Source organism: Gouania willdenowi, chromosome 8 (genome assembly GCF_900634775.1).
Source record: "Gouania willdenowi chromosome 8, fGouWil2.1, whole genome shotgun sequence".
NCBI lineage: Eukaryota > Metazoa > Chordata > Actinopteri > Blenniiformes > Gobiesocidae > Gouania > Gouania willdenowi.
This window is the reverse complement of record NC_041051.1, coordinates 12,696,135-12,723,997: the sequence shown is the minus strand read 5'-3', so window position 1 is coordinate 12,723,997 and position 27,863 is coordinate 12,696,135. Positions and strand designations below refer to the sequence as shown.

Below are 27,863 nucleotides of genomic sequence, written 5' to 3'. Positions count from 1 at the left end.
TGTCATCTGCATAACAGTGGAAATGGAGACCATGCTGGCGGATAATGTTACCAAGGGGGAGCAAGTATATGATGAACAGGAAGGTACCAAGCACTGAACCCTGGGGGACACCTTGGGACAAAGGAGCTATGGAGGAGGAACAGTTATTGATAATGATGAATTGTTGTCTGTCAGTGAGGAAGGATTTTAACCTGGAGAGAGCAGTGCCAGTGAAATTGAGAGATCCTGTCGGGACTGATATTGGTTACTTATTGCTTTGATATTTTCGTTGAACCACAGAGTGCTCCGTTTTATGTCAGTTATATTCTGATGATATGGTTACATATCATAATATATGGGTTTTAGATTTAAAGTTGTTCAAGGCATATTATTGCATTAGTAACTTAGACGATCTTTGTCCCTTATCGATCAACGTGAGTTTTCGTGAGCACCCGGCGGTGCGTGTCCCTTCAAACGTTGTCACCGCAAGGGTCAGCATTATCTTGTCTCTTTTGCTAAAGGATGTATCAATGTTTCATAGGCTAAAGGAGGTTATAAAGAAAGCATTGAGCCTCCTTTCCTCAGCTTCAAGTGAACTTGAAAGCTCCTTATCATGGCCACCTCTTAAACACTCCTGGGGGTAAAGGAACAGTGGATAGGAAAGGAGATAGGAGGGACTATTCGGACGCAACCAGGGACTCGAGAGCGAGCCGGAAAACCACCGAAACAAATGCGCTGAATGTATTTATACGCTTCAGCAGCAGGGGTGGGTTTATGCTAATGATGGCTCCATTACGTATGGCGGCTAAGATTTCTGACACACCTATTAAATCCTGAACACAGAAATTTGAAACACAGTTTGTGAGGCCTCGCTCCACAATTAAATTCTCAATGGTTGAATGGCTTTTTACATGTTTTCGGGAACACATTTATGACCTATTTAGTGTGTTTAAAAGAAAATGGCTGAATTTGCTTTACATGCTTTGCCTTTAATGATTAAATTACCTATTTTTCCGACTAAAATCTGTGGCCCAAGATAAACTGCTTCGTATTTGGCCCCTGAACTTAAATGAATTTTAGACCCCTGCTCTAAGTCATCCTGGGGCTTCACTCTTCAATGTCTGTGTGTTTGTGTGTGTTTGTGTGCTACTGCAAATTAGTGTGTCAGTGTGTTAATGGTGTGTCTTTATTGTGATAAGACAGCGTGTCAATTAACATAATTCCCATAACCTTCTCCTTTACCATGGGCGTGAAATTTAAACACAAGGTTGCACATTTGGATCTAGAGTACAGTAGAGTGTAGACAACACGTACACATGCATGCACACACACACACGCACATACGATGCACTCTTGAGGATGACCTCTCACAAACGGAAGCCAGCGTGTTGTAGAATAGAGACAAGAGATACAAGAGATTTCCTTTGATATCTCGTAAGACAAGTCACATGACATTTGTTGAGGTGCTTTTCTCAAACAGCTGCAAGCTCGAAGACAGCAATAAATAAGATGTCTCCACAGCTCAGCCATCAGTAGTGGGCTCTGCTGTGTGGTAAACACAGAGATAGAGAGGGAGATATTTGGAGTTGAATTGAAGAAGGTCCATTAGAAATGACCGTGGATTATCAGAATCAGAATAAACTTTATTGACCAAGTAATGTATTGAATACACACGAGGAATTTGTCTTGGTGAACTGTGCTCTCTCTGATAGTGTAAACATTAAATAATAAAAATCAACTAAAATAAAGAAAAATAAATAAAAAAGAAGTATAACATAAATATAAAGAGTAGTTAGACTAATATGTGCAAACTAAATAAAAATCTGTGAACAAACATCAGTAGTAAGTATTCCATCCATCATTTTCAGACCCGTTTTGCCCTATTACAGGGTCGCGGGGAGTATTAATTATTGTATATGAAAATCCAGAATTCAGCTCAGGTTGATTCTAAAGTGTGGTACAATAGCATAAAAACATTCACAAAACTAAGCAGAGGAACATTTTTGTCAAACATTGTCCAATCTTTAAAATCACATTCATGTATCCAAATGTAAAACTGACCATTTTGACTCCTTTATGACCACCGTACTAATACTATGTACCTGTCTTCTGATGTATCCATGACAACATGGTACACATGTTAGAATATTAAACTCACATCCAATTTGTTCATGGCCCTTTAATGACCTCCAAAGGGACCAAAGCTCAAACCAGTAAAGCTCCACTGGGATGTGATGTGATATCCTGGTTGTTGCTGTCATGTGAATACATCTGTGAAGAAGGTCTCTAGTAAAATGTATGTGTTATGTACCTAATTGAGTGTCTTTAAAAGTTAGTATTTGCAATGGAAAGGGATTTTTGATTTATACTCATAATCGCTATTTTTGTTGTTTTTCTTTTCTTTCTTTTCTTTTTTTTAATAATCCATTACCATCATGCAAATTAAACTGAATCATGTGTTTATATCTTCACCTGACTGGACCCTGGTATTCAGAGGTCATCACACAGCTGCTGTTGCTTCTATGCACAATAAATACTGAATATGAACCTGAGTTTCTCTGACGATGGTGACATAGAGAGGACACTGTCCAAGGTAAAGTCCATCTAGGTAAATACGTCCCACTCACTCCATAATGTGCTGGTGAGCCACAGGAACACCTTCAGCACCAGGCTGATCCCACCAAGGTGCTCACTGGAAATCATTCCTGCCTGTGTCCATCGAACTGTACAACTCCTCATTTTCACCTGACATCTTCTTAATTCTTGTATATATCTGTTTGTACATTTGTATATTTGTATACTTGTATTATCCATCCATCCATTGATTTTTTTATGACCCACTTGTTCCTGTTTTCAGGGTCGTGGGGGTCTGCTGGTGCCTATCTCCAGCTCTCATTGGGCGTTAGGCGGGGGTACACACAGGACAGAGCGCCAGGGTGTACAACTTACACTCACCCCTATTGGCAATTTAGAAACTCCAATCAACGGTCATGTTTTTGGATTGTGGGAGGAAGCTGGAGTACCTGGAGGAAACCCACGCAGCACGGGGAGAACATGCAAACTCCACACAGAAAGGACCCGTGTCCACCCCAGGGCTTGAACACAGGATCTTCTTGCTGTGAGGCAGCCGTGCTAACCACTAAGCTACCACTATTTAATTAACAGTCTTGTACTAATTTATGTATTTTTTTTTTTCATATGCATGAAATTCAAAAAATACCTTGATTATGGGCGGGGCTCCTGGAGCAGTTAAGACACGCCCAGTCTATACTATAAAATCTCCAATGAACAATCTATGCTATGTTAACTATAGCTACTCATGACTAAATATACCTCTCTACTCACTCTTCTCTCAATCCAACCTACTCACCACAGATTGTTGAGCCCACAGGTGCTAGTTTTTATAAAAGGGGCGGGGCTAACCATGCTTGGTTGTGATGCAAGATGGTCCCCAAATGTCACATGATTTTGTTCTCAGCCAATAGCAACAATCAATTGTAATAGCCTGGTATCAACCCATAGAGGGCAGTCACTCTGACTAAATATGCCAAATTGAAATACTTTAACTAAAATGTTGAGAGTTGGACCAGGAACCGAAAAACAGGACTATTTCATACACAAGTACATTTGTATTCAGCAGAAAAAACGTGATTTTGGGTTTTAGACTAGTTAGAACTATTTAGCTGACTGCTTTGACACTGAACGATTGCTAGATCATTGTCAATGTTACCCTCGTCATGTGCTGCTGCATTTTTGTACCTTGCTCCCTGGTTTCCTTGTGCCTTTTTTTTTTTTTTTTTGGTTTGAGCATTAAACATGGACTAGTATTATGAATGCATAACCCTGCCTGCTGCCTCATTCTATCTCCGTGTTTGGGTTCTGCATTCCACACCCCCATATCGTGATGGTAAAGCATTAGAATATTTGTGTCCTTATTGTATGGTTTGCGTTTAAACTCATACATTCTGCACGTTGAAGTAAGACTTATAAAATAAAAAAAAAAAAAAGCTCCACAGGCTTTTCGAGCCAAAGCTCGTGACTTCCGTCTGATTCTGTCAGGGCGGTCATGTTACAGCTGGAAATAACTGTGTGTGTTGTCTCTGAGGAGTTAATGGGTCCATAGAGGCCTCTCATACGCTTTAAGCCAAAAGGCAACACAGAGACCACTCAGTGCGTGAAAGGTAATTTGAAATGTCCCAGCAGAGAGGTGATGTGTTTTTCTACAGATGACCTCTTAAACATGTATAAATAAACACTTGTGACTTCTGCACTTACTGTCTCTCTCCTTGACTTTTAACTTAACAAGGAAAATACAAAGCACAGTGTCACCTAAAGGGGTTCCACTCAACTTTGGCCCCAGAGGTTAGCAACCCTTGGCTCTGAAGCCACTGCACAACTTCAGTGTTACTGCTGTGCCCTCTCCCTAAAGCATGAATAATCATTTTAAGGTTAAATGTTACGCAGCAGTTTACACTGCCATGTACCGACAATGTGCAAACAGTGTGTCAGTACTTTGTGTAGTGATATGCTGTCTACAAATGATCAGCTTTAAGAGTCAATCCTGTGCAGTTATTGGCAGCAGCAGACTCCCAAAGACAAAAAAGATAAGATATCTAAGATATTTATTATTTAATGAGAGTGCTGTCGGAGCGGGAGTGCATGCTAGTAATAGGGTCCATCTGAGTGATAGATTATGTAAAACAGCTCTTTAATGCTGTTAAAGCAAATTAAATAAAAATCAAGAAAAAAAAAATAAGATGAGAAGAAATGGTTTAAAGCACAATATCAACTGTAATATAATGTTTTAACAATTACAGGGTTTGGTTCTGGTTGTGATATTGATAGGTTTTGCCATTTTTGTTTGTGTTCCAGTTAAATTTTAATTAAACTGCTAAAGAAATAATATGCTACGTGGAGAAAACTCAATATGTATTTGCATATACTTGCCAAAAATAATGTGGGCAACCTTGATTTAAGGTAAAACCTTTTGAAATGTGTGTTCTTTATTAAGGTACAAAAGTACATCAATAATACACATCACTTTTTAAAAAGAAAAGAAAAAAATTTAAATACCAATGGGTTTTTAACGGTATTATATTACTATATTAAACACATCCATCAAGTTTGACTATTGGTACTTTTACAATTGTTCTACAATGAATAGATTTATTTCCTGAAAAACATTTGGTTTGTAAACCCATCTTTAAATCTGAACCCTTTCTTTTTGTTATTGTAGTATTGAGTTTCAACAGCACCTACAAATGAATATTCACATCATTACATAAAGCTAGTTACTGCCACCTAGTGACATGGAGGAATACCTAAACCCTCTCTGCTTATGATTACCAGAGGCATTAACAATGATCTCAAGCAAAAATTATTGCAGTAATGAAGATAAATTCACGTCACAACACGGTGGTTGAAAATCCAGACATTGGCAGAATATAATTTTTTTTAAAAAAGAGCAAAATTGGCATTTAGTTTATTATTTCTGGCTACAGTTCTTTTAGGAACATAAACAAAAGTTTATAGTAAGTGAGGTGTCCATTGAGTGATGTTCTGTAAAAACAGCTGAGCTTAGGGAAAAATGTCTTTGTTGGTAAATAATGCCCCTGAGTTGTACCGGCTGCACTAAAGGCACATTTCAGTAAGATATCCCTTCTAAATAGTTTTGTTATATTCTTTCAACATATAACTCTTCTAATTTTAGGTCATTCTAATAATTATATCATTATGTCCTTCAATGAAATGAAATGTCATATCTGTGAAGTTATCAAGTAAAGACGTGTTTTTTTATATTGGTAAACACTAAAAACTAAGGTCATTCCCACAGTCCTTTATTCATATATGGATTTTTTTCACCCTCATTTTTATTCTTTGCCTAGTAGTCCTAGAAACGTCAAAGAAATACCATTAAATGCAATATCTGAACACAAGTTGTTATGCAGGGTTCTTTATTTCCTTTTAAACAGGAACAACTAAACATTGTCTGATAATACATCGATCCATTCATCCGTTATTTTGAAACATCTTCAAACAAAAATGAAAAAAGGCATAGATGATGATACATTGATGATATCCTTTAAATTAATCAGATACTCTAATATGCGCAACACACACATTTTTGAGGATTCTGCAAAATGTAGCATTTGATGAATATAATTGTAACAGGTTTAGAGATAAAGACCAATGGCAGCAGGTAGTCCTCAGCAAGGAGTCTTGTGTATTTTGTTGAATATTATTTGACCTATTACTTATCTTAATATAAACATTTCCCCCAAAATCATAAATAAATTCTAACTGAAAGTACTGTGCATTTGCTGATTTTACTAACAAACTAATCAAATCTGTTTCCCAATGTCATATGTTTTCCATTTAGGGAAACTAAGGTAAACATAAATCACTCAGGCACTTTTTTTTTTTTTTGGTCGGAGAACATTTAAGAAGTCATTAGTCATGGTGATTTCCTTCATTACTTAATATGATATATCTGAGCTTCACTTGTTGTTATTCATCCCAGAGTTGATCTCATCTTTATCTTTGTTTCTTTTCTTTCCTCTCTTTTTTCTCACCCATTCTGCACTCTGGATTTTCTCTCCTTGATTTTCCTTCTTTTACGGGATTATCTCCTATAACGAGTTCCCACTTATTTCTCTCTTGCTTGCTTTCATTTAGACTTTTTCTCTGAGTTGGTCTTTGGTTGAAGCCGTCTCCTGAGGTTTCAGAGGAGCGTTTCTCCTGGCTGTGGCTGTGAGAGCGGATGGGTGGGGAATGGTGCTGTATCCCTGCTGGTCGCTCCTGGTGTCTGTATATCTTAGACTGGTCCTGGAAATCGCTGTGAGAGTTGTGTTTTTCTTTATGCTTCCAGTCAGGTGAAACTGACTCCTTGATGACTTGATGTGATTTGTGTGCTCTGTGATCTGGCCAGTCACTGTATCTGCTGCTCGTGCTGCTTCCTCTGCTTCTCGGACCAGGAGGATTCCCGTCAGGACAAGAGGAGCTGTTAGAACTCCACCTCTGACCTTCATTTTGCCAGTTTCTCCCCTCCATGTCTGTGCAAGACTTTGGTGGGTTTGATTGGTTTCTATTTTGCCCTGAAGTTGTATAGCTACGCTCACCCTCTTTCTCCATGTTCTTTTCTCTCATTCTAACTCGTGAACTTTCGTTATATTTGGTCCTTTCCGTCTCTCTTCCTCTGCTTCTGTCCCTCTCTGTACTTGGCTCTCTGTGTTTAGGCACATATGAACTGCTGGAATTCCTATCTTTGCCGTTAGAGGGAGACACAGTTGGCTGTGAGGAAGATGAAGTTGAGTTTTTCTTTTTGTCTCTGTCTTTTTCTAACACACTTCCTGTGTCTTGGTCCCACTTAGTTGTCCTTAATCTCAATGGATTCTTGTGTTTTTTTATTTCCAGTTTAATCTTTCCCACAGACAGTTGAGGCAGTATTGTAGAAGAAGTGTTTTTGACCTCTCCTATGTCCTTTGTTTCACAGTCGTCCCATTTGGAGCTTGATATCTGAGGACGAGAAGTTCAACAAGATAAAACAAACACTGCAACACAATATCAGTATCATGACTTGACACAAACCTTCATGATCTCAAGCATATTCAGACTGTCGGTGAGCTGGCCTGATGGGTTTTCCCTTTTAGTTTTCACTGAAGCCTGTATCTCTGGACTCTCTTCAGCTTCACCTCCTCCAACTACAGGTTCACTATTAGATGACGATGAAACACACACAAAAATAATATTGAACATCTTTTTGAGTTCTACAATTGTGACTTTCTTTTAGCTTTGATTTTGTATTGGGATCTTGGGCTTTTAAGCAGTGTTTAGTACACAGAGAATTACCCAGTGTGTGTTAGTCTGAGTGATGTCTAACCATTTATTTGCACTCAAAGAACTTTATTTACTGTTCTAAAATATGTGACTGCATGAATTTTGAAGAATAGTTGCATTTTTTTTAACCTTTTTTTCCCCATTTTTTTTAAAAGTTATTTTGTTGAATTTTTGTATTCTTCAAAAAGAGGCGCAACAGAAAAAGTATCATTATTGCTGTTCTAAAATATATAATGGCACATTGTCTTATTTTGTGAGTTTTGAAGAACAGTCACATTTTTTACCTTTTGAATTTTTTTTTTACCCATTTTGTTGAAATGTTCATTCTTCAAAGAGGAGCCCAACAGAAACAGTTTGAGAACCACAGTTATAGGCTGTTTGATCCACACTAAACCAACATCTCATTAACTGTAACTGAAGGTACACGCACAAAACTTAATTAAAATGGTAATATAAATACATCAGAAAAATCCCACCTGAACAAAAACTGTTTATCAGATTATAAACGTATGAAAAAAGGTAGAGATGTACAGACCTTCCAGTTGTGGTTGAGTCCTGTCCATCATGGATTTTGTCGTCTCCCTCGTTCCACTTCATTGTCTTTTCCTCAAGCTCCGCCTCCTGTGTCTCACCTTTGTGTTCTACGGATGTGTTTTCATTTGAGGGTTTTAGTGCAGATGTAGCCAGCTCTTCCATGTTTTCTTCTTGATGGTCGTCTCTTGCAGTCAAAGCTTCTTCATTTCCTGCCACTTCCTCCTCATCTCCACTGAGTGCATCACGCCAATTTGATTCCTGCTCATCTTTTCCGTCTCCGTCCTCAGCAGCATCTTCCCGTAACATCACAAAATTGGAATTGGTGAAAATATTTTTGTTCCATTGCTTTTTCTCTCCTTCTTGTGCTTGTTTCATGTTTTCCTGCAACACAATCTGAGATTTAGACTCACTTTTGTCATTCTCAACTGTTTCCATCTGACTTTTGTCTTCTGCTAGGACAGCAGTATGCTCTTTAGTGTCCTCAGATTTCTCTGTAATCTCATCTAGACAGGACTCATCCTTTTGATCAATGTTCTCACCCTTCCCTTTGAGGTCCAGGTTAATGCTGATGCTAATCTTCTTCTGAGGTTTCACAGTTATCCCTCCCTCCCAGATGTTGGTCTCAGTCACAGCCTGTCGTTTCCTCTCTGATTTTAGTGTCTTCTCGTCTCTTACTGAAGATTCACGCATTTGAATTTCTGGGTCAAAACTAAAATGGCCTTCGCTCTTATTTACCAATATATTTTCCTCTTCTTTTTTTCTTTTCTTTTGGGATCCAGAGTCTAAAGCTCTGGCGTCAACAGGGCTTTGTTTTCTGGTTGTATTTACACTGGCTGCTTCCTCGCTGGTCCTTTCTTTGCGCTGTCTCTCCAGATCTTCTTTTGAGTGTGTTTCACTGATTTTTCTCTTTTCCTTTTTTTCTTCCAATTTTCTCTTCTTTTTGATTTTTCCTTGAAGGTCTTTTCTTGTAGGTGAATGTGGTTTTGGCAGCATTTGGACAGATTCAGATACATCATCATCACAGACTGGTGTTTTGTCCTGTGCTGAAGAGTCCCGCTCACAAATAGAGGGATTCGTTTTTTCTCGCTGCTTCTCATTTTTTCTGTTGTCCTCTCCTCCATCTTCTTCCCATTTATTTAATTTATTCAGATTGTTTTTCACATTTTCTAGGCTCTGTTTCTTGTTTTCAGTGATTTTGTCCCCTTGACCTGCTTTGTTCTCTTTAATTTGTGTGAGAGGCAAAGGACTGCACATCTTTGGTCCATCCTCAGATGGTGTGGCGGGGCCTTTGCTAGAGGACTGGGAGGTTGGAGAGGACCTATCATTGGCTACATGAGAATTAGATGAATGGCTGCCACAAGGGGACTGAGATCCTGTTGAGCCACTGTCACTTGACGATTGAGAGTGAGTATAACTGGATGACTCAGATGACGGGGAGTGCTTCTCCCTCCTGCTCATGTGTGGTTTGTGAGAATCTGAAGCATATGAATATCTCGTTTTCATCATGTCGTCCCAGCCAGGATAATGATTAGAAGCCACAGTGAGCACTGGTGGAAGAGGAGGCACGTGGAACTGGCTGACGTAGGCGCTGAAGTATTTCTCACACATCATTGTGTAATCCTTCTTCCACTGCAGGAAGCGCTCGCTGTCCAGCTTCAACTCCAGGCTGCCCCTGTGTTTGGAATGTTGGTCATATAAGTTACTTTCCACTGTAACTGCTTCCCTTTTGGAGCGCTCTCCCTTCCTGGATGTGCAGCTGTGGGAGGACGAGCCCTTGCTACGATGGCGGTGGTTCCTGCGATGCTCTGAGGGTGACTTGGATCTGGAGCGGTGGCTCCTTCGTGGAGAAGACGAGGATGAGGGTGTTGGAGAGCGTAAGCGTTTGTAACCATAGCTGTAGGAGCTCGGTGGGCGAGAGCGTGTGTGGCGATCCCTGTGATGGGAGTGCGGAGAGTGAGGTCTAGGGGAAAAAAAGAGAAGCGTGAGAGAAATGAGTGTGGTTGTTGATTTTTAAAATAAAGTCCTTAACCATCTTTAAAATACACTGGATACTGCATTTGTATTAACTGTTCATTCTTCTGTAGAGACAATAGATTTAATTATTTATCATCATTTTAAAAACATCTTCACAAGTCAGAAATAAAAAGTTTGAGCATTTCACCCAGTATTTGATTGGATCGTGTAAATGACAACTTAAAAACAGTTAAAAATACAATAATATAAATTAACATCAAGAAATAACGATACAGTATCATGCATCTTCAAATCTCACGGATCTCATGAATGAAAAGGCGAAGGAAGAAGTATAAACTTAACTAATCCTACCTCTTTAATTTTGACTAGATTTCCTAAATTAAACGTTAAAGTCTCAATTTACTAACAATTTGAAAACTGTAGTGTGAATGAACAATCAATGGTATATAATACTCACACAGAAACCACTCAATAATTGTTTCTTTACATTAACCATACCTCCTCTGCAATAATGTCCCATATCCCACAACTTTTTATTCAAAATAACAAGTGAGCACCTTGTGCTTATTATTTATCAACACACCTCTGAAGTATAATTTTTTTATGCTTCTTTTTAAACAGAATTATGCTCGGAAATATTTTAAATTCAGTACTTAAGTCTGTTTCACAGTTTAACTCCACAGATGGTAATACAGAAGCTTTTCATTGTTATACAAACACTGCAAACCTTTAGGTTTGATTTCCCTCTTAAGTTATAACTTCCCTCTGTTTAATTAAACATTTCCTGATTCCTTGCTTTGTATAACAATTTAAAGCTTCAATGAATGAACTGAAGTTCCTTCACACAGGTTTAAATCATACACATGAAAGAGTTATGATAAAAGTTTATCAAAAGTAAAAATCTACTGAGCATACTGCACTCATGCACACAACCATACCTGGACCTGCTTTGAGATCTGGAGCGGGAGCGAGATCCAGAGCGACTTGACGAGCAGGAGTAGGACTGAGATGACTTTGATTTGGAGGACTTTGAATGAGCGTTCGACGAGCAGCGTCTGGAGCCCGATCCTCTGTGAGGTGACCTGAATGACAAAATGAGGAAGTGGTTAAAAAAAAAAAAAAAGGAACAATGGCATCATATGATTGAAACTAAAATGGTGTGATTGTTGGATACGGTTGTATAAATTCTGGTGTCACCGTTTGACCTTGCAATTGTTTTTTGGTGCGAATCAAACAAGGTTGCTGCAAACACATTCTAATGCAGAATAGGTAAATATATGTAAATACAAATGTATTCTTATAAGACATCTTCCCTTGCACAAATGTTTGCATATTTTGTAATCAGGTGCAATCACCTGGTAAAAACACTGAAACCACAAACAAAAAAATTAATGCTGTAAAAAGACCTTATGGGTTGCAGCTTACAAACCTAGAAATAAATAAATGACATGTCATTTATGTATTTTTTATGTATTTTAAAAAAAACAACATTTAATCTTTAAGATAACATATAAAAAAGTGGCAGTCTATTTTACCCAAAAAACTAACAAAAAAAGCTTTTCAATTATGGAAATTCAAATTTTGGAGTTGAAATCTAACATGAAAAAATGCAGAAACACCCAATAATATATTTACCTTTCCTTCCTCGTCCTCTGATGCCCGTACCAATCCCTCTGAGTGTAGCTGGGGATGGAAGAGGAGGAGTTGGCAGTGGAACAGAGAGAAGGGATGGGGGTACCCAGGGGTGTTGGTAGCATCCAGGTAGTCCTGGTGGGATTGTATCCAGCAGGGTAACTGTTGTAAGGCTGGTGAGCTGAGTGAAAAGTGTGAACAACAGATGGGGGGAAAAGAGGCTGAGGGGTGAGAGAAAGTGAGGAAGAGGAGGGAAGCAGCTGCTGGATGTTGGATTCATTCCTGCCTCCGGTGGGACAATCGATGGTGGAGGGGGGGCTGTGGGCACAAAGGATCAGTGAGGAGTGGCAACAGAAATATATAAAACACTCCTCAGCAACATCAGGTACCGACTGACCTGTGCAGGCTGGCTGATGGCTTAGGGAGGCTCGTTGCTGAACATTTAAACACAAAAAACAGGCTTTCCATCAATCGCTACAAGTTCATACAGTTTCACAGCAAAGATGGAAAGAACCAGAACTGACTCTCTCACACACACACACACACACACCAGGAGATCTGCATTACTCACCTGAGGGCAGCAGGGGACTTATACTGATCTGTAGCGGCTCTGTTTCTTCAGTAGGCTTAACCTAATGGACACAAATGATTAAGATTTCACACACCAATGACAAAGTCTCAACCTGTCTATGTCGTGTGTGTGTGTGTGTGTGTGTGTGTGTGTGTTTGTGTTCTCACCAGTGAGTTCAGCAGGGACAAAGAATCAGGTGCAGTGGGATCATTGCTTAAAACCAGCTTTGACTGGGAGGAGGCTGCTGAGTCACATTCTTTCTTTCCATCACTGAGTAAACAGTTCAGCAACAAACAATACATTTACTAGTTTTTCTGCAATACCGTCATAAAATTCCTGGAATTTTTAAAACTACAAGACTAACAAACTATTGTTTTGATTTACCCTCTTCCAGAATTTTCTGGACAATAAGTCATGGAAATTGTAACAATATTACTGCAATGTAAAGTGGTTTAATAAATAAAGCATAATGTTACATTTTGTAAATGGCACATGCGTTTAATAAACACAAATACATCTCCATTCAGATTAACAACATGATATAATACTAGTTGTTCTTATGTTAACTATTTTCATAGAATTTTGACACCACAAATTTCTGGCGACCCCAAAGACGTTTTTTTCTTTTCTTTTTAAAATTCGTTTTTGATTATTTTTATGATATTGTGCTACGGGTAGGAAGAATTAGAGCACAAAGTGACAACATCCACCAGCTTAGATATTTTTTATACTGTACTTTATTAGACTACATTTACATTCTAGAAAGTTATTGTATAGAATACAGTTGTTTGAGATTGAAGAATAATTAAAAAATAAAATTATATAACTTTAATCAGCACCATTTTTGTTTTCTAGATATTTCAGGCGACCACTCATGGGGTCATGACCCCAAGGTTGAAAAACACTGCTTTAGACGATACTAAAGACAAATTAAATACTAATACAAATCCATCTTGTAACCTAAAAAGTTTTTCTTAAATAATAGATTATAAAAGCACATTTTTAATGCACTTTTTTCTTGGTTCACGTACTTATTTAAAGTATCTTGTTGGCTTTGCATTGATTGAGGAGAAGAGCACGGTGTGTCAGAGGCAACAGTGGTTAAAACCATGGGCAGCAGAGATGCCTGTGGTGCGTTTATGGTCTTTGGATGCACTGGGACATTGTCCTACAAAACCAAAACAACAACAATAGTAAAGGCCACACTACATGACAACAAGGTGAAAACTCTTTTAGCAAAGTTCTAAAAACAGTGTCTGAAAAACTAAATCTAAACAGTATTTAAGAGGTTTAAAACCCATCATTAAAGCTTCACCTGCTGCTTGAAAGATGAGTGGTGAGATGTTGGTTGGCTCTCTGTGGTCCGAGCAGGCGGTGTGGGAACAACAGTCGCTGATTTCAAACTTTGAGTGTTACCTTGATCCTTGTCAAAACTACTGACCGCCTGGAACGTAAGAACAGTGAATTTCTATCAGCATGGAAAAAAAACAGAAAATCTCGTCCTCTTCAACTGGACTCCATGTGTATCAAAGCATCGGCTCACCTGTCTAAGAAATTTATTGGCAAATAAGGAGTCTGGGGAGACATCAGTCTGGTTACAAGTAGGACAGACATGGTCCTGTGAATCCAGCAGAGCGCTGCGAATGCCTGTGTGACACAACAGTTGAAATGTTAACAGAACAAAAATAAATGTAGTTGCCTTTTGGTTGGTCAACAAATCATACAAAAGTAATAGATTATAACTTTGCAAGGCAAATACGTATTTGGCAATTTGAGAAAATTGCCAAATACAATTGTTCATGTGAAAGACTTACTGTGTGAATTTTGTTGTTGAGTAATGTCCGTTTACATTGTTCTTTTTACTAATTAAATTGGAAGTAATAATGCAGGAAAAAAAAGAAGACTGACTTTGACCTTAAATATGACCTTGAGCGAAGGTCAAGTTCACACATTGAAAGGAAATACTGTTCAATGGTACCAGTCTGAGCACTGTATCTCAATTCATGACCAAGTTATAGGGAAAAGAGTATTTTTTTGTGATGTCATGAACTATTAAATAAAATACTCCACTTGAGATGAGCTTTTCATAAATGTAAGCATTGAACTTGTATCATAAATATTCGTAGAGATATGGAAAATGTGGGTTTTTGACACTTGACGAGACCTTGACCTTGACATTTTGGCTCCAAAAAAGATCAAGTGCACATCCTTGACATTGCCCCTATGAGATGACATACGTGTCATTAGTGCTACATTAATAGTATAGGAGGAGTTCCAGGACAAAGGAGTTGAGGAAGAAAAATAATAAGAACTCCAACAAGAACAATGTATTTGGCAATTTTCAATTGCCAAATACAATAATCAATGTAACGTTCCACAGATGTTAAAGGAGCACTCACACTCATCACAGTAGCTGTTTCCACAGCAGGGGATGACCACAGCGTCACACAGCATATCTCGACATATTAGACAGAGCAGCTCTTCTGGAACAGTATTCTCCTCCATTTTAGGTTCAGGCTGCTCTTGTGGCATAAACGGCGGTTTCTCCTTTTTCCCCACAGCATAGGCTTGTCTGTAAAAATACGACACAAGCGTTACATTTTTACGACATTAATAACGAATTACAAGTACTCACGTTACTGTAAATGAGTTGATTTTATGGGTACAGGTATAATTATAAATCAGTAATTTTACTTGTACTTGTACCCAAAAGATCCTGGTCTAACTCAACATTTAAGTCAAAGTATTTCAATTTGGCATATTTAGTTGAAAAATGTCAGAGTGACTGCCCTCTATGGGTTGGAACCAGGCTATTACAATTGATTTTTGCTATTGGCTGAGAACAAGATCATGTGACATTTTGGGACCATCTTGCACTGTTATCCCCGCTCCTTCTATAAAAACTATCACCTGTGGGCTCTACAATCTGTGGCGAGTAGGTTGGATCGACAGAAGAGTGAATAGAGATACATTTAGTAATGAGCAGCTATAGTTAACATAGATTGTTCATTGGAAATTTATTTTATGTCTGACTTACTTGTACTTGAGTACAATTTCAATCAAGTAACAGTTCTTCTACTTGAGTAGGATATATCAGTACTCTTTACACCAACATCCAGCAAAATTTAAGCCACTCAAGTATGTTGATCCAACTTCTCAATACACAGCTTTATAAGATGACAAACCTTTTTTCAAATATAAAACTGTTTCCTTTACACTTCCGTCCACACTCACGCGTCTATGGCAGGAATGGCGTAACGCCCACAGTTAGTCAGCATGGCTCCTTTTATGCTTGGATCATCCACTTCCACCATGAAAGAACGAGGGATGCCCGTGCTCTTCTTCAGTTTCACGTGAGATTCAGATGTTTTATCCTGTGGTCAAATACACACAATGGTAAAAATCCAAAGTTACAGTACGAAACTGTAGAAATATTTATTTCTACAAATTTTCCAAAGATATTCATTATAAAACTACGCTCTGAGTCAGATATTTGGGTGTATCTTCAAATTCCAAAATATACACTGCATTGGAAGGCATCAAAAGTGCTGCTTCTGGCTCAATAATATGGTCAAATCTTTTATTATCAATTGAATTGTGTTACATTTTCTTTCTAATAACTATTCTGGGCAGGACTGGATAAGTGGCGAACACTTACCGCACCAAGAGGACAATTCCTGATGTGATGTCCTGAATTCCCACAGCGGTAACAGGTGTAGTTTGCAGAAAGGACTGTGCCAGGGTTCTTGTTTGGACTGGAGAAAGATGGATGTAGGAACACACAGATGGATGTGAAAGAGACAATAGAAGCCAATAAAAGACAAGGAAACGGTAAGACTACAAATGTGACAACAGAACGAGACCACAAAAGTTAGGAAAGGGGAAAATGGGGAGGCTTGGGGTGAGAAGCTTGACTCACTTTATGGAGTCGTAGGCGGACTGATTTATCATAACTCTGATCTTATCCTCCTCTGACACATCGGCATCAACCAGGTTAGCCATCTGTATCTACACACATAAATTCAATGTGTGAGACACACAGGTGGCAGGTCAGTATTTTTAGAGAAACACATGCACATATCTTTATAAAAGTGAATGACAGCATACCTTAGAGAAAAAAGACAAGGCTTTGGTTGAATTCTGGTCACCCATCTGTTAGATTTAAACAAAGTCAGATTTGAAAAGAAATAACTCAAAGTAAATGTAAATAAGACAAAAAAGGTCAGAACTGTTAATTCAGTTTAAAAAAGACAGTAGCTTCATTTGAATCATAGTTTAAGATAAAAGATATAGTTTAAAAAGAAAACCACACTGGCTATATAATGGCAATGCTCTTCAAAGAGAGAAAGTAACCTCCATGGAATCGATACATCAGAGCTGCTCCAGTAATGTAGGAGAAACTTAGTAAGGGTTTCCACAAAACCAGTTGGCTTGGTTGGATAATTGTTGTTTTCTCAAAAAAGAAGAGAAGAAAAGAAAGAAAAGGCCCCTTGGAATAACAGATGACACAGCAACACTCAATTTAATGAGCTCTCTGTGCTTGATCATTGATGGATTAAAGTCTCGAGAAGGACATCATATACACAGCAACAAGAAGAGGTTTGAAAGGACATTTAGCTTCTACTTTTAGAAATCAGTTGCATTTCAATATGTTGCTCTTCTTTGCTCCTGTTCTTGTAATAAATGTTGCTACATACTTAACCTTTAATTCATATACCCTCTCATAGCAACATACCATATGCTTTTTAAATAATGAAGCATAACCACTATAATTTAAGAATGAATTGGATTTAGTGTTGATTTACAACTGCTAATACCCAGCAAGTTGCGCACATAATATGTTAAGGTTTAATATATTCAGACAACTTTTTTCAGGAAGTTTACTTTGATCTCCTGATATGTTTCGATTGCGAGCTGTCTTCAATCTTCCTCAGAGGCCACATAAAGGACACAAGAAAGAGATCAGTAGATGACTCTGAGGAAGACTGACAGTCGGCAGTCGAAACATGTCTGAATAAATGAAAACCTTAACATATTTTTTTTTAAAAGACAAAATGAACTTGCTGGAATTATTATCTATAGGTAGCGCCTACGAGAATGACAGGTTTGAAATCCTTTTAAAACTGTATATATTATATCCACATTTAGTTTCTTTGCTTTTAACAATGCACTAAAATGAGAAACTGGTTGCCATCAATGGTTTCCAAAAAATAAAAACACATTTTTTTGTAGTAAGTTTAGCATGCTATGACTCTGATTTGTCACACCAAATCATTGCTGTTAAAATAGTTAAATGCTTCAACCAGTGAATGTTCTGTTATCCATTATCCATCTTTTTTCAGAGCAAAATGAAGGGGAAAAGAAAGCATTCGATTCAGTTCTGGTAGAGCACCGAGACATCCAAAATATGCAGAACAAAATGTCAAAAGCACCCAAGTTTCACCCACTGATACACTTTGTAATACAAGACCTTTGTTATTATGAGCAAACAGTATCCAGTTGTTGGAGATATTGTGTCGTTCAATAACAAAAGTAACTGTAGAGCTAATACCAGGTCTAACATTTTTAACCACTGAGAAGTCAAGTGCTTACAGAGCAAATAAAAATCAACCTTAAATAGATATTGGGGTTATTCTCTCTCACACAAACAAACAATACATAACACAGCTTCTTACAAATATTTTTTATTGAAAAACAATAAGAGTGATGAAGTCCAAGCGACTCAGAGCACTAAGAATCATGGCGGACACTTCTACTGAGAGAGAAAAGAGATAATCAGGTCAGAGGTGTTCACTTTAATCTGCAGCAAGCATGATATCATTGATCTTTAAATTTTAGATGTGCCATCACTTGATTAACTTGTAAAGTAATGCCATTTTTGCTAACTGGTCACACTATTTGTGATACTAACATAGGATATAGCACAGTGTAGTAGTGTGTTTGGGACTAGAAAACAATAGGCAATCATTCACCCAAACACAATCAACTCACATTACTTTGCTGATTAAACAGCTGGTGAATGCGTGGGTAATGTGGGTGAGCAGAGCTAGCATCATAAAACAACTGTTGGGTTTATCAGCATGCTGAACCAGCATTATCACGCTGGTTCAGCATGATAATGGTAACCCAGCCCCAGCACCTCCCACTGACACACATCAACACTGTTGTGCTTGTGTGTTGAGGAAAACAAACATTTGTTTTACATCCTCACATTTCAAAAACACAGAAAAAGTTAGGACTTTTCCATGTGACTGTAAAATTAAAAACTTAAATAAGTATTGTATGAATTAGAGGCTAGTCTTTGTTGAAAATCTACTGTATTGTCTTAAGTGAAATATATATTATAAGTGTGTTTTGTGGCAGTGTTGGAAAAGTGCTGTGTGTACTACATACTGCAACTCTGCTGGCTCCAAAACCGTGTCGATGCTGGACATCTGCTCGCTCACTGAAACACAAAACATTATCACTTGTAATCACAGTGTTTATTATTAACAATAATGCAAAAGTGTCAACATTTATAGGCCACCATCCTTCATAAATCACGTTCAAGTAGATAATTCCTTCCTTTTCACGTTTCTAAATAGATCAAATAAAGAATACAGAAAAAAAAATAGACTACAGCCGAGCACATTTTGAAATTGTAGTTAAAGTTATTACGAACCTTCAGTAGTCAAATAGACTGCTACTCTTCAGTGGAAAGTAGTAAAAGCTCTCACTCAGAGAAAAATAAAGATATCAGAGACTTGCTTTGTAAGACATTTGTCATCATCAAGAAATCCTTCACTAAACTCAAGTTTGCCCTGAAACTACAATATTCACTACAATGTCTGTTGTTATAGATGTTTTAAAAGCACATATATATTTTTTTAAATGAAAGGGGGAAAATAAAAAAAAGTGTCAGGGATGTTGGCAAAGACTAAAAAAATAACAGGATTTAACGAAATGTAAAATGTAAAGAATGTTTTACAAAAGTAAAATCAACTCGATCACATTATGTCATTAATAGTACAGTTCAATAGAGTTCAGTCTCAGACCTTTGCACTGTTTCAGTAAGACTAAACATTCACAACACGCACACATGCCTTAATATGCCACTGATTAGGTACAAAATGGAGACTGCAGTATATTCTCCTGTTAAATGAGGAGTTATTATTGAAGAAAACATTTATATACTAAATATTTTATTGCAACTTTGTGTTGTGATAAAAATCCTAAATTGATGAATTATTTAAATCTCCATTTTTTAAACTTTTTTATTAATTTTAAGAATGAAAACAGTTGCAGTGACAGGTTAGCCCTTTGTATTTAGCACCACTCTTTCTAGATTGATTTCTCCACTGTTCTGCATGATGTTACTAGGGCTAATCACATGACGGTCAGTCTGGTTCCAGCAGGGTCTTGAATCCAAAGCATTAAACCCTTCACAGTTCTGGCTGTGATGTGCATGACTGACTAATATGCAGGCAACTGCCAACTGTGTGGGGCAGTTATAGGCCTATTTTATTTTTTATTTATTTTGTAATGGTGGCTAGATAAAGTAACTCCTGTTTAATGATAAATTCAGCATTGGGCACCAGTACATTTCCATTCATATTAACTCACTGACTGCCAATGACGTAAAAATACATCATTTCAAATTCAAAACGTTCACTGCCATTGACGTAAAAACACGTCAATTGTGTTTTCGGCTGGGGTTGCTAGGAGACAGTGTGGCGAAGCTCTTCTGTGAATATCAGGCTTGTACAATGATGTAGTGACCAACTGGTGACATGTAGGTGGCAGCAGCGCACCTTTGGATGATAGATCACCCGTGATGGGCAGAGCTCAGAGGGAGAGGAAAGGAGTTTACAAGACAGAAAATGGCGCTACGAGAGTTGATGCTGAAGTTCCCAGCGGCTCACAGCAGCGCACACTCGACCAAAACATGTGTGAAACTAAGTGGACTATTGAGTGTGTCGCGAGGGTGAAAAGACAATCAACAAACCGGGCCAAACAGGTTGACTCGGCATGTCCGGGGCAAGGAGGAAGTTGCATGTGTGCAAACTGACAGGGGGAGAGACTTGGATGACGGCCAAAATACAGTAAGAAAACATGAACAGATAGCAAAAAAATAATTTTGCCATCAAAAGCCCAGTCTCAGTGTTGTTTTATAGAAGGAAACCAATGTTGAGGTGTCCCTAAAGCAAAAAAAAGAAAAAAAAAATCCTTCAAAGTCACTGACAGGTTTTTTCAGAAAAATTTTTTTTTCTCAGCTTTTTGTCACAAACTGGCGATTTGTGTGAAACGTGCCTCTATTCAACTGCTGATTACGGAAGAACGAAACAAGCTAGAAACTTTGTGATGAAAATAGAGCGTCTAATCTTTCAGAATCTGGTTTCAGATTTCAGATTGTCATAGTACAAAATATTTTGTGGGTCTTTAAAAATCAGTCAAAATGCTCTAAAATGGCTGGCAGTGAATGAGTTAATGACGTGCACAAATTTAAAGTGCACTATGAGTGAATTGTTCATTTGAATGTAAGATAATTTGTCTACATACAGACAGGAAGTTGCTTCCCTGATTATAATATTGGTAATTTTTCTCTCAAATCTATACTTTCTATTAAAACAGACATTTTAACATATGAACTAAATATTCTGTTCTTGAACATCTTTTAAACAAACTTTACACTTACAAGAATCGTCATTAAAATTAGACATTTAATATCCACTTGTGAAGTGTGAAATGGCTAAATCAAGCCACAGGAATAATAAAGTTTTGTGAAGAACATCGAAAATTGTGAATCTACTTGGAATTTTTTTTTTTCTAGAATCAGAACCTGGATGCATCTGAACAGCAAAATAAACGCAAATAAGGGAACGTTAAAGCAGAACGTTGTGGAAGGTCAACCTTTAGTATGAAACTTACATGGACAAGTGAGAAGTGGCCAACTTTGCCCAAAACCAAATGCTACCACAACGACGACGACGACATGTACAACTTACACTTTGTGGGTCTTGCTGGACTTGGACCTTCCGCCAATGATGGGGATCCTCCTGACTATGACCGAGGAGCCTTTCGGGATCAGATCGTTATCATCAGTGTACTCTGTGGGTGAGAGTGGAGACGAAAATAGGATGGACCAAAAACATTACACATTTTGGTACTTCTATGTAACCTGGCAAGAGCCAGATTAATGTGTAGCCCTCCCTCTTACTCGAGTTCTCCACATCGATCTGGGTCCATGTCAGCCTCTCGCTGTTGCTCTTTCAAAAAAAGAAATGCTGGATTCTTCTAAAACTAAGTTTATAGCAGCTTCCACACGTTCATCCTCCAGCGTCAACATCTTTCTGTTTTGATTCGGAGCTATGCTAATAGCAGTAGCCCAGCTAGTTCCTCTACCCTCAACTACGCATACGCCAGTTTTGCTTTGACGCTTCGGCCTTCATCACACCCGGATATCCTGCCCTAAACCACAACACTGCCGCATGATACTCACTCAGATCTGATCCACTTCATAACTTGGTCCTGACCAGGTTAGGTGTTGCTTAAGATTAAAATATTGAAAATTTTAAATCCATAATTCAGACCAAAAAACAACACTGTTGTTACAGAAAAGGCAGAATTGACAACACAGGCAGGAAGTTGCTGACACTGATAATGCGTAAAAGCCTGTGATTATTTATTATATTAATCCATTGGATGATAAACGGACAGCGCTCTAATCAGTTAAACTTTATTACAGCACATTTTTCTTTTAAGTACACCTTTTTATCACACACACTGAGATGAAAGATGAGAGCACATTGTTTAACTGTAGTATGTCCCTGCTGAGGCAGTCAGCGTATGAATGAATGAATGAATGAAAGATTTCACCCGTCCGCGCATACGATCGAGACACAGGCTTCACCAGCTGTAGATCAGTCCATCAGATATAAATCCTTTGACCTTTATTCTGGTTAGATGAATTGTTAATCCAGACTGGTATTGACCAACGTATTTTGTTTTGATTGTGTTCCCTCAGTTATGTAAAATTATATTGACCATTTAGAAAAAACAACAATATAGTATAAACTGCATTTTGTGTTATTGAAAAGCGTCTCTTGGATTTGTTTAGGTCCGAGTTTGAGGAAAAAAAGTTAGCAGGCAGAAAAGTCAAAAATAATTTGTTATCGAATCGTTTAAAATGTACAGTACATATGGATTCATCACTAAGGGCAACCCTTTACCTCCAAATGGTTTTAAGCACTTTGACTATTTTTTAAAGCCAATTTTAGTAAGTGGTGTCCCAATCAGATATTGAATTTCATCTGATTGGGAGATGATATCCTATTGATATTGATATTGACCAGTATGGGTGTCATGATCAAAACCTTTCACTTCTGATACAATACCAATATTGCAGCCTTGAGTGTTGGCTGATAATGATATCAATCCGATATGATATCAGCATGAATCATACAGACTATTTTTTTTTTTACTTATTTTGTACTGTGGAATGTTAGAAAAGGTTCGATCAAATGATATTACTCAAAGAATAGCCAGCAACAGTAGGTATGAGAAAAACTGACCCATTCAGTATATTAACCATTGGGTTACATACATTTTTACCCTCAAACATAAGAATATTCTACAGTTGAATAAATAAAAAATAAAAAAAATAAATAAAAATTAGAAGACCCTGAAAAATAACTTCAAGAAATCCAAGAAAAACTAAAAGGTATATTTTTAATGGGCAAAATAAACAAGTTTATCCTTAACATAAGAATATTCTACTATGGAAAAGAAAAAATAATTTAAAAGAAATTAGGAGATCCTGAAAAATAAATGAAAAACAAAAACAAATTATACATTGAAAGTGCAAAATAACAATTGAAGCTAGTGACTTTTTATTTTATTTATATATTACTGTCATTTAGTTTTGTCAGCTGCAGGATAAATGTGCTGGAGCAGAGTTTGGAATGGACTTAGGGTATCGGATATTTTAGATGCAGATGCAATAATCTGATCCAATTAGTTTCTTCCTCTATCGCCCAATGAGAACAAGTTCAATGTCATTACCTGGACTGGACTTCAGGTATCTGACATTTTAGATGCCAGCCAAAATAATCTGATCCAATTGTTTTTATTATGGCAGTGACTATCAGTACGTAACACGTGTCAATAGACCGTCAGTCCACCCGTACACAGCGCCCCTCGTTGGCCAATTTAGGTCACGTGATAGGTGCACCACGCGACTTAAAGTTCCGTCAGTTTTATTTTAGCTCATATCTATTTTTAGCTACCCCACTAGCCCTTTTATTTTAACCCTACCCCTATACCTAACCCTAGCCTAGGAAACACCCTAAAATGTTTATTTTTTTCATATATGTATTTTTAAAGGTGGAATTTGCCGTGTTAAATATGTTAAAATGAGAAAATATATATGTCAAATGTGGAATTTGAACCACTGCAGCGGAAGGAAGAATTCTTGAGTCAGGCGCCTTTTTTTGTGCCAATATCAGACCAATTTCTGAAGTCAATATCGGATCTTGACAGCCTTATCAGCCAGTAAGAACAGGTGAAATGTCATTATTGTATTGGAAGTGGAAAAGTTGTATCTGGACACCCTCATTTTAGTTAAGGTACCTGATAACCTGACAAATAACAGCAGCCTTGATGCCTCCATGTTTGTGCAGTTACACTTTAACCTAACACTTATAATCTCCTGGCTCATGTTCGCTATTTTTAACCCACTTCTCTGCTGGGACTTGCCCAGCGCTGATAGTGGCAGAGCTGATCTGTGCGATACTATGAAGCTGTAAAAGCAGCAAGAATGCATGTCATTCATCCACAGCATGACCTCCAACCCTCAGTATTGTCCTGCTATGACTTTTTCCTGACACCCCTCCAGTGCCCACCCCATCCCCCCCTCTCCAAACAGCTGTCAAACACTCACCACGTGTTCCAACCGTGTCTCTATCCCAGTGTTACCAGCTGCTGCACATGTGTGATGATTATTACCTTCTTTGGTCTGAGCGCTGGTGATCTGCAGGTCACAGTCAGCGGCTCGGAGCTTCTCCCTGCCCATGATCTGGTTCTTCAGGTCGCTCAGAGTGATGTGAGGGCTGTCAAACACCACCGTGGCGTAGCTGAGTTTGGAAGAGAATTTATAATGAATATGAGCCATGATGAAATCAGGAGGAAAAGACAAGAAGAGCCGTCAGCCTCTAGTTGTTTCTCGCGATGACACCCAGCCAGCGGCGTCAGTGTGGAGGTGCAGGTAGCTGGTAGTTAGCGGGTAGCAGAAGTTAGCAACGCCACTTGTTCATTGCTAACGCTACCAGGCTGTGCCGTTAATTAGCCTCTGTCTGCTGCATTCACGGACTGTCATTTCGTGGCTTCAGGTGGAACCGCGATAGAGAGTCGTGACACGGCGGAGGCAGCAGGTTTCCAGGCCGGTTTGTAATTTTATTCGCTGTAAAGTAGAGATTTTGTCAGACAGAAGTCACCCGCTGTTTCCTCTAGCCACGGTCCGTCAGCAGTGTGCGCTCAGCCGCTGATGCTGCGTTCAAGGAACACCCGCAAACCCCAGCTCCAGACAACTTCCCCAAACTCTCGCGTCAAAAAGCGTGTTGACTCGCTTTAAATTAAATCTATTATAAAACGAGAAACAAAGGTCAGTTTGAGATAGAAATTTGAACTATAGATTATTATTATTGTTGCTATTATTATTGTTATTCAACACAATGTCATTATTGTGCTACATTTGTAAAGTACAATAACTTAAAGCCTACTTCGTTTCTCTATCATTATTTTTTTAAAAATTATAGAAAGATATTGAGAATGTATGTGATGATGTCTCCAAATATTTGTTGTGCTGGATGTTTTTTTTTTGTTACATGTTCTTTAATTTTCATTTATACTATGTATGTGTACGTGTATATAAGATTGTAACACAATTGTTGCCTCCCAACGAGAGTTATGTATAATTGTTTGAATATTGCAATAAAAAAATAATAATAAAAAGAAAAATTGGTAAAGTACAATTTTTAGTCTGACACGTGAAGGCATCATATTGGTCAGGTTGGGAGGACCTGTTGCAGTGACCCAGGGACCACACACAGACTGAAAACCTTGTTTACTTTATTGGAACACAAACTATTTAATTTTTATAAGTGACTCTACATTTAAATAAATAATAAAAAAAAATGAACAAATAGTTACATTTCAAAACCGCCTGTTTCAGTCCATGCTTCAGTGTTTGAATATGAAACACCAACTACATGAGGATAATCACCTTTAGAACTAACTTGCTACTAATGCTACTGTTAGTATTTGTGTAATTTTCTTTACATTATGTGTGCTCTAAACTGGTTTATTTATTCTCAATCTTCAATATTACATTAGTTCCACAAGAGGGAGACATAATATCATTAAATGAATAGTGGTAAATACATTATTCTTCTTTAAAAAAGACAAAGAAAACCCTTAATATGATATTATATGTATTTGGTCAGAATACAAAGCCTTATTTCTTGATCTTTGTGACTTTTATTGACCTTATAATGTGTTGCATAGACTGTTTTTTTCTCTCAAAGATTCTTGGTAAACATCTTCAATGTCATTACATTTCAAAGACATACCTTTGATTCATCCAGTATTCTTTTAACACTTTAACTAGTGTAACACCTTTAAATGTCAGATTTAAAGTAGTACCTACAGCAGTGGTTCCCCAAATTTTTTGGATCATGACCCCTTTTTGATATCACAATTTTTATTATCACATTTGTTACAGTGTTACAAATATAGAATTAGTGATAGTGACAAGAATTTGCGCCACCTCAGATATTTTTAGTATTTGAGCTAGATTTATATTTGAGAAATTAAAAGTATGGAATAAGTTGTTTAGGATTGTGTGTTGTGTTTTAATTTTAAAAATAATTCAGTAATAATAGGAATTTATTAATAAAAAAAATATTTAATCAGTAATGTTTTTTTTTTTTTAATTTCAGACATTTCAGGCGACATTTAAATTATAGGCAACTCCAAATGAGTTGAAAAACTCTGACCTATGGAACTATGAAGCAATGATTGGGAGAACATGTAAACTGTGCACAGAAATGCTTTAGAAATTTGACTTGTGGGGTGATTTGTGAATTTTTGATTTGTCATTTTTAGGTTTTTAGAAAATAGTGAAAATTGTGTATTAAGTTAAAGCTGTGGTATGTAGAATCCTCTTGTTTATTATGAAACATATTGATTTAGTGCTTGTGTTCATTGAAAAATACATGACAAGAGGCCTTTGAAAAAAAAAAAATCACGTATTAAATCGCAATCGCAATATTGAGGGAAAAAAAATCGCAATTGGATTATTTTCCAAAATCGTTCAGCCCTATTAGAGACTAGTGAAAAGTCTATGGACTTTATCTTGTGTTAGTGGAGATTTTTCTGGTGTTTTAGGGACTCTGACATGAATGTACGGTACGTATCACTCTGTAGTTACTGTCCCGAGCAGCGGCTGCTGCTGTCGGCTCGTCCCCACCAGAGAGCTCCCATAGTCGGCTGTGATCTAGGCTGCCTGCCGCTCTGAGCGCACTGACAACCACCACTCCGCATTCCAGAATGCAAAAATAATTCACCTTGAATAAGCTTCTCACATGCCATTTATCCCATTGTTCTCACTCTCTCTCGTGTGTGTGTGTGTGTGGGGCGGACCGTGGAGAAATATAAGAATTTTATTTTCAATCATGAAAATGTTTCCTTTTGGACTGTGATATTATTTAATTTAAATGGGGGAATCTATGTTGGTTTGCATTTTCATGAAAGGAACAAATAAATAAATAAAAAAACACACACACACACACACGCACACACGCGCACACACACACACACACACACACACACACACACACACACACACACACACACACACACACACACACTATGCTATGCAGCACGATTAAGAGAGGAGAGCAGTGTGTGTGTGTGTGTGTGAGGAAGTGTTTGCACTCAGCCTCTCCTCTGCCTCATTGCTCTGCTTCTTTCGCTCTTGCCAGCTCTGCTCAGAGGAGGGATTTGCCCTATCTTCCCTGGCTTAGCACACCATTGTGAGAGCAGTGGGAGGATGGAGGGATGCAGAAGGAAAAGAAGAGGGGTGGAGAGGATGAAAGGGAAACAGCTGCTGCCTTTAAACTGATGTTCTTCTTATCGTGATATGATACAGGATATGTTCAGTGACTCAGCCATCAAAGAGCTGCTTGGAAACAATTATATCTGCAGCTTTGACTGTGTGTGTGTGTGTGTGTGTGTGTTTGTGTGTGGTTGTGTGTGTGTGTGTGTGTGTGTGTGCGCTTTAATGTAAGCATATCAAAGCAAT

General features: G+C 37.9%; 1 protein-coding gene across 1 annotated transcript; it reads right to left on the bottom strand.

Annotated features, from left to right (window-relative positions):
* Positions 1-5,916: 5,916 nt before the first annotated feature.
* LOC114468390 (E3 ubiquitin-protein ligase RBBP6-like) lies at positions 5,917-25,053 on the bottom strand. The gene is made up of 19 exons (XM_028455256.1): positions 24,509-25,053; positions 21,511-21,613; positions 18,920-18,971; positions 16,634-16,678; positions 16,446-16,534; positions 16,185-16,281; positions 15,761-15,900; positions 14,926-15,098; positions 14,070-14,173; positions 13,842-13,970; positions 13,558-13,694; positions 12,694-12,796; positions 12,527-12,587; positions 12,353-12,389; positions 11,959-12,273; positions 11,262-11,405; positions 8,351-10,309; positions 7,567-7,690; positions 5,917-7,494 (listed from the first exon to the last, which is right to left on the bottom strand). The coding sequence occupies exons 1-19, from the start codon at positions 24,672-24,674 to the stop codon at positions 6,514-6,516; spliced, it is 4,959 nt and encodes a 1,652-aa protein (XP_028311057.1). The 5' UTR covers positions 24,675-25,053; the 3' UTR covers positions 5,917-6,513.
* Positions 25,054-27,863: the final 2,810 nt, after the last annotated feature.